Source organism: Thamnophis sirtalis, unplaced genomic scaffold (genome assembly GCF_051295495.1).
Source record: "Thamnophis sirtalis isolate CommonGarterSnake01/CBP01778 unplaced genomic scaffold, rThaSir2_p1.2 scaffold_2, whole genome shotgun sequence".
NCBI lineage: Eukaryota > Metazoa > Chordata > Lepidosauria > Squamata > Natricidae > Thamnophis > Thamnophis sirtalis.
Window position 1 is genome coordinate 87,411,499 of NW_028261382.1, and position 6,842 is coordinate 87,418,340.

The 6,842-nt window shown below is 41.6% G+C and overlaps 1 protein-coding gene across 1 annotated transcript in view; it reads right to left on the reverse strand.

Moving 5' to 3' along the window:
* NRGN (neurogranin) overlaps window positions 1-6,338 on the reverse strand; it is a 26,006-nt gene extending 19,668 nt beyond the window's left edge. Inside the window, exon 1 of the mRNA XM_087706324.1 lies at window positions 6,101-6,338. Within this exon, the coding sequence (XP_087562450.1) occupies window positions 6,101-6,115 (15 nt within the window). The 5' untranslated portion in view covers window positions 6,116-6,338. The remainder of the gene's footprint in view (window positions 1-6,100) is intronic.
* Between the last annotated feature and the right edge of the window lie 504 nt (window positions 6,339-6,842).

A 6,842-nucleotide genomic window follows, 5' to 3' on the forward strand; every position in this document is an offset into this window, starting at 1 on the left:
TTGTGGGGCCAAGTATTTAAAAGGAAGATTCTCAGTTCATCTATAGTAGACCTTCTGTGCTTGTGTAATTTGTCACTGTTGGCTTTGGTTAATTGTACATGTTTCTAACCTGAAATCAGAGGTGGGTTCCTACCAGTTCGAACCTATTCGGTAGAACCGTTCGTCAAATCTACCGAACCGGTTAGAAGAGGTTCCACCAGTGGACCCGGAAAGCAGGCCACACCTACAGAAGAGGTTCCAAAATTTTTTTGAAACCCACCACTGGTCCTTGGATATGATTATTCTACACTATCATGCTCATATTTATAAAACTCAGTGCCTCTGTGAAAGGTAAGGATGACTACTGCGTTTGTGGTGCAATCAGAACATTGCGTGTGTTGAAGTTGTTTTAACGCAAACCAAAGATGCCTTTTAAAAAACAAGTTTACATCATATTCTTATGCATGCCAGTGCTGTGTGTGAGGTAATTTAAGGTGGTTCTGACAAGTGTCGTCGGCATCTTCATATCCGGTCACATGGGTGGCAAGCCACTCCCACAAAGGAGGCCACACCCACAGAGTAGGTTCGAACAATTTTTGAAACCCACCACTGCCTGAAATCTGTCTTAATGCTCTGTATTGTTTTTAAACTTTTAAATAGGCATGTTTTACACATTCTGTTTATGTTTCTCCCATTGTATCCTATTTTGTATATTCTTTTCCTTCCTCCTTCCTTCCTTTCTTCCGCATTTTGTTGCACCACTTTTCCCTAATGTACATATGTTATCCATCATTCTGGTATATTAGAATAGGTATTTTAAATACTGTATATGCCTTGCCACCCCCCAAAAAATTGTGCAGCCACCTAACTAGATAGAAAATAGAAAAACAAAACAAAACAAAGGCCCAAGGTGAAAAGGGATAATATTTAAAAAGTCATAGAGGAGAATTTGGAAGGGGTTTGGAAGAGAGACCCAGATTATTCAGCTAAGTGCAACACCTCCCTAATCTTCAGAAATGGGTCTTTGGCTTTGAAAATTGATGCCACAATGTCCCTGTTCATCTTTTAGGTGCCACATAAACCTTCCTGGCTTTTAAGGAGATATAATGAGTCCCAGCATCAGTGACCCATTTTTTTTCTGCCTCCGTATTGAATAATTAAGAAGTAGATACCTGAGATGCACTCTGCGAATGTGTCAGTTTGTTTGATGATAAGATAGGGCCTTCATCCCTCAATGGAGTTAACAGAAAGCTGTCTCCAGTTTCTTGTCCTTGGTTCCCTCAGTCCTTTGTAGGCACTTTTACTGCATTCTCACTTTCTGGCAAGGCTGTCAACAAGCCGCAACTTTCAACTGCTGTTAGCGAAAGGCCGTGTTTTACTCAGTAAAAGCTTCACTTGGTTGATTTTTCCTCCCTACAAAAACAGCAGTGGATCTCACCCGTTGGCAATCCTTCTCTGTGGTGGCAACTCTGCAATGCTAGTTCTAGAGGTTTGGAAGTCCTTGGGCAGGATGTGAAGTGGTTCTTCCTTTGTGTCAGCCTTCCCAAGTGGTCCAGACAGGAAACAAACACCAGATAAGCTACTAATTCTACTCTATTGTAAAGCTACATTAACAGAATCTTGCGAGTCTGAAAGTCCAGTTCTCCTAATGTCACTCTCACAGGGTCCCTTCTGAGCTTCTTGCTCTGCCCATTGTACAGCTATGGGCTATGTTTCCTCTTATCTGACCATTCCCAAGGTAACATCTCTTTGTCAGTCTCTACATAATGTTACAACCTGTCAAGGGGTGGACTTTGCAAATATTTCTCTTTTCTTTTTGAAACATGTGAAGTTCTCATACTTTTAAACAGCTGAATAACTTGTAGGCGGCGTTTCTAATATGCCAAAGCACAGAGGACACCTGTGGCTTAATTGGCATTTGACTCCTGGATCTTCAAGAACATGTTCAAGTAATATCAAAATGGTTTGTCTTTGCCTTCTTGCAATGGTTCGTTTTTCAACTTTCTAGTTTGGCTTATTTCCCTGTTTCCTGGTTGTTGATCATCTACATTTTATTCAATGCCAATCCTGCATGGGTTTTTTGAGATGGTCCATCTCTCTATTAGAGGAATAGCAAACAACCAATTATATTTTAAGAGTCTAGTAAGTAAGTAAGTAAGTAAGTAAGTAAGTAAGTAAGTAAGTAAGTAAATCTTTATTATGGTCAAAGACCAGCAATACACATTAGTTTTTACACTATGTTAAAAAGTACTGACATTAAGATATAATTAAAAGGTATTGACGTTAAAAATGGAAAATAACATACATGTTCTCAGATTGTTTGGGTCACTCCCTGGTTTACCTGGGTGCAACGCTGTTAAGTATAGGAGTAAATACAATTGTCCAAAGATTGTTAGAGATATGTCCAGATAATTGGTACAAGATGACAACTAAGAGTCTGTCGCACATGAATTAATGCAGATTTGAACAAGGGTACAAAGAAGCATCTGACAAAGTCCATATTAGGGAGGTCAATTTCTCTTATCTGAAACATCCTTCCTGTGTTGTGACTGGTTCTTACACGCTGACCTGACCAAGCAGGGCTGGAAGGAGAAAAAAAACCAGTCCTGGAATGACATCCTCTCTTGAAATGGAGCAATTCTTGACATTATGCAGATTGAGCTCAAAAGAGAGGTGGACATTTTAGAAGGGGAGTTGTGTTAGTTTAAGTGGCAAAAAAAAAGAGTCAGGAATCTGGTCGTTCCTTTTCCAGCTAGCAATTTTTATTTGCTTTTGTGAGCTGCAACTCACTTCATTGGTACTATGGGGGAAGACAGCCAAACATCTTTTTGGGATTCTAGCATTTCTTCCAATTGCTGCTTGTTCCATCATCATCTCCAAGGAGCAAACAACCTTTACATGTTTCCCTGTTCTCTCTTTCTTGATTGCTCCTGAGCAATGGCCAGTGGTGCAGAGATGCCCAATTACTCTTCCTGAATGAACTTTTACTTGATTCTGGCCGCAGACCAATAGGGAATGGACAGAAGTAGTGTTGGAAAATCACTAGAGTAGTACAAGGGAAGAACCATCAGGGGTAAAATTCTCTAAGTATTCTGTTCATGAAGGAGGGAATAGGATAAGAATTGGAATGGAATAGAATAGAATAAAATAGAATAAAATAGAATAACAGAGTTGAAAGGGACATTGGGGATTTTCTAGTCCAATCCTATGCTCAGGCAAATGGTTGCCCAATATCTTTTTGAAAGCCTCCACAACTTCGCAAATCGTTCCACTAATTAATTGTTCCAACTGTCAGGAAATTCCTCCTTAGTTTTAGGTTGGTTCCCTCCTTGATTATTTTCCATCCTTTGCTTCTTGTCCTGCCCTCAAGTGTTTTGGAGAATAGGTTGAACCTCCCCTCCCCACTCTTCTTTGTGGCAGCCCCTGAGATATTGGAAGAGTGCTATTGTATCACTCATTGTCTTTCTTTTCATTAAAACTAGACATACCCAATTCCAGCAATCATTCTTTATATGTTTTAGCTTCCAGTCCCCTAAGATTGGACAGGAACAGAATAACAGTTGAGAGGGACCTTGTAGCTCTCCCTGCTCAAACAGGAAACTCTATACTATTTCAGACAAACGGTTGTCCAACCTCTTCTTAAACACCTTCAGTGTTGCCACACCTACAATTTCTCGGCAATCTTCTGAAAGTAAAAGAAAAAAAAAACCTCACCAGATGGAACACTTTCACTTCTTCTCTCCTTCCGGAGCTGTCTCCGACTATGTCAGCCTGGAGGCTGCCTGTTTGCTGCTGGTTGGAAGCGCTTTCCTTGGGTCGACAAGGGACTTTGCGGTGTCCCTGCGACCAGCAAGGTTTTGTCTTCCTGGTCACCGTCTCTTCAGGGCGGTTTAGGTCCTACCAGACCGTCCAGGGGCAAAAGTGTCATCGGCAGACTCAGACTGTTGAGTCCGCACGAAGTATTGTCGCGACGTTGGAACCTCCCTCTCTGCACACCTACAATTTCTGGAGGCAAGTGGGTCCACTGATTAATTGTCCCTCACTGTAAGGAAATTCTTCCTTAGTTGTAGGTTCGTTCTCTCCTTGATTAGTTTCCATGCATTGCTTCTTGTCCTGCCTTTTAGGTGCTTTGCAGAATAGGTTGACAATTTCAAAAGCCTCCTCAGTGAAGATTGGGGCATAAAAGAAGCCATCATAATTGCAAAGGGAAGTAGATGAGGCACGCCAAGGGCATTTCCACAAGTAGCAGGCTAATATTCGGTTTCCTGATATGTGCTCAGGGCTAGGATGCTTGGTTTCTGATTACATCATAGCCATTTATTGTATGCTGCTTTTAAAATATATTTTTTTCTTCCTTGTTAAAGATAGCCTAGGAAACTGTAATACTGAAGCCGCTGTATCCTGCAGTATTGTACATGATCCACTATTTAAAACTTATGACAGCAGCTGCTGGGTGCCTTACACAGTAAGCCAGTACTTACATGCATGAATTTATATCTATATGATGGCTGAAAGGAATCCATCCAACTAAGCAGAGATTTGAATGAACGCCAAATCGGATCTGGCCTAGTGATTCGGATGTGTGAAACTTTAACCCGACATTCTTCAAAGCAAAGATGATCTGGATAAGTGGGAAACGGGCATGGTTGGCATCTCCAGAATAGTTGGCATCCCTTAACCTTCTACTTCACCCAAAGTCTGAGCTTGTTTCTTCCCCCCCTCCCAACCGGGAATGATGAGAAGTGTAGTAGAAAACATCTGGAAAGGGACGATCATTTGCATCTAATCTGGAGTTCTTCCAAAATGCAAATCCACACACTGAAAAGTCATTCATTCAATCAATCAGAATAGAGCTGGAAGGGACCTTGGAGGACTTCTAGTCCAACCCCCTGCTCAAGCAGCAGACCCTATACCATTTCAGATAAGTGGCTGTCCAGTCTCTTCTTAAAAACCAGCATTTACAACTTCTGAAGGCAAGCAGCTCCACTGGTTAGTTGTGTTCACAGTTAGGAAGTTTCTCCTTATTTCTAGGTTTGCTTCTCTCTCTTTGATTAGTTTCCACCCATTGTTTCTTGTCTTACCTTCTGGTGCTTTGTAAAATAAGTTGACCCCCCTCCTCTTTATGGCAGCCCCTCAAATACTGGAATACTCTATCATGCCCCCCCCCCAGTCCTTCTTTTCTCTAGACTGTCTAGAGAAAGGAATATTTCTCCACTCATCTAAAATAAAGTCTTTTAATTTCTTTCCTGTTTCGTAAGATGGGAAAAGGATTCTTAATCCTGGCTCTCCACTTAACAGGGGGCTAGGAAGGATACGCTACGCTTCCCTCTCAAAACACTCCTTGCAAAAGAATGTTGCTGCTTTTTCCTCTTCTTTCTCGCTCTCTTTTCCCCCCCTCTACAGCACAGGAACAGCAATCAGCAACAACTCCCACACATAAACTAAGAGTTCTACTGGCCCTGTTGTTATTTCATGTTTAGCGCTCCAGTAATTAGAAATGTTTGTGCCAGGCGGAGACGCTGACTCTCGAGATGTCAAGGGGGTCGGGGAAGGGACCACAACAATTTAAAGCAAAATAGCCAACCTATATTAATTTGGAATTACTACAAATGAAAAAAGCTGGTTGAATCCAACAGTTGTAAAATCTATCTATCTATCTATCTATCTATCTATCTATCTATCTATCTATCTATCTATCTATCTATCTATCATCTACTTTTTCATGGATACACATCTTTCATTCATTCTCCAAAATGTCAGCAAACTCAAGTAAATGCAATAAGAGACCACATATGACTCTCCCTCTCTGATTTCCCGCATCTCGTAAAGGGCATCATAGACCCTCAGCCCAGGTGGAGAAGTCTGCTTAACGTTAAGAAAAGAGATTCAGCCCTTAACACCCTCCCCCCCCCCCGCTACAGTTTTGCTGGAAACCCAAAGACTGTTTCCATTAATCTTTTGTCAATGACAACAGCAGCAGTGAAAAATCCTGGCTTTTGTTCCTTGACTTGAATGGTTTGTCCCCTCTAGTCAACTTTATTATCACCTTCCAGTGCAAAATTTGGTGGTGCAGGTTTTTTTTTTTTTTTTTTTAAAGTATAATAATATAATTTGTACATACATTACAGCAATCCATCCTGGGAGATTGATAGGTGCTCGGAAGTCTGTGATCCGCTTTCTGCTCCACTTCAAAGAAAGAAAAGCTTGCTTTATTTTCTCCTCCAGTTGTCTTCAGATCTACTCTTTGGCAGATGCTTAAGTTGACTAGAGCTTCCTGCCTGTGGCACCCAGGACAGCTTCTCAAGTCTAACCAGGCAGCTCTGATTCTTGTGCTTTTTAATTTCTCTCTCTCTTTCTCTCTCTCTCTCTCTCTCTAGCTTATTTTACAGCAACTCCCCTTGCTTCCAACTAACACCCGTAAATACTTAAAGAGACAGGCAGTCTAGCATCAAGAGCTCTTTGCCATAGAAACAAGGGAGTGGGGCAAAAACCACACCCAACATTTTAGGGCCACCTCAGTAGATCACTTTTTATCAGTGCACGGACACCCCTTTATGGCTGGTTTATTCCCTACCAAACCTCATTCATTGTGGACTTAATGGTCTTAGACATTAACAATTAGGTGATGTGAATTCACACAATAAAGCAGCTTGGTTGCAACATGGGGTGTTACAAACATAGGTGAAAAGTGATCTGCAGATAGTGGCAGATCTGGCCTTCGTGGTGGACAATGAGGCATCTGTCCCCTCTTCCCCTCCCCCATCCTCCATTGTCTCCCGGAGTTCACCCAAATTCATATTCATTGCGTGAATGGCGCTATCTAACCAACTCATTTTTGCTGTCCCCTTCTTTTGCCTTCAGTC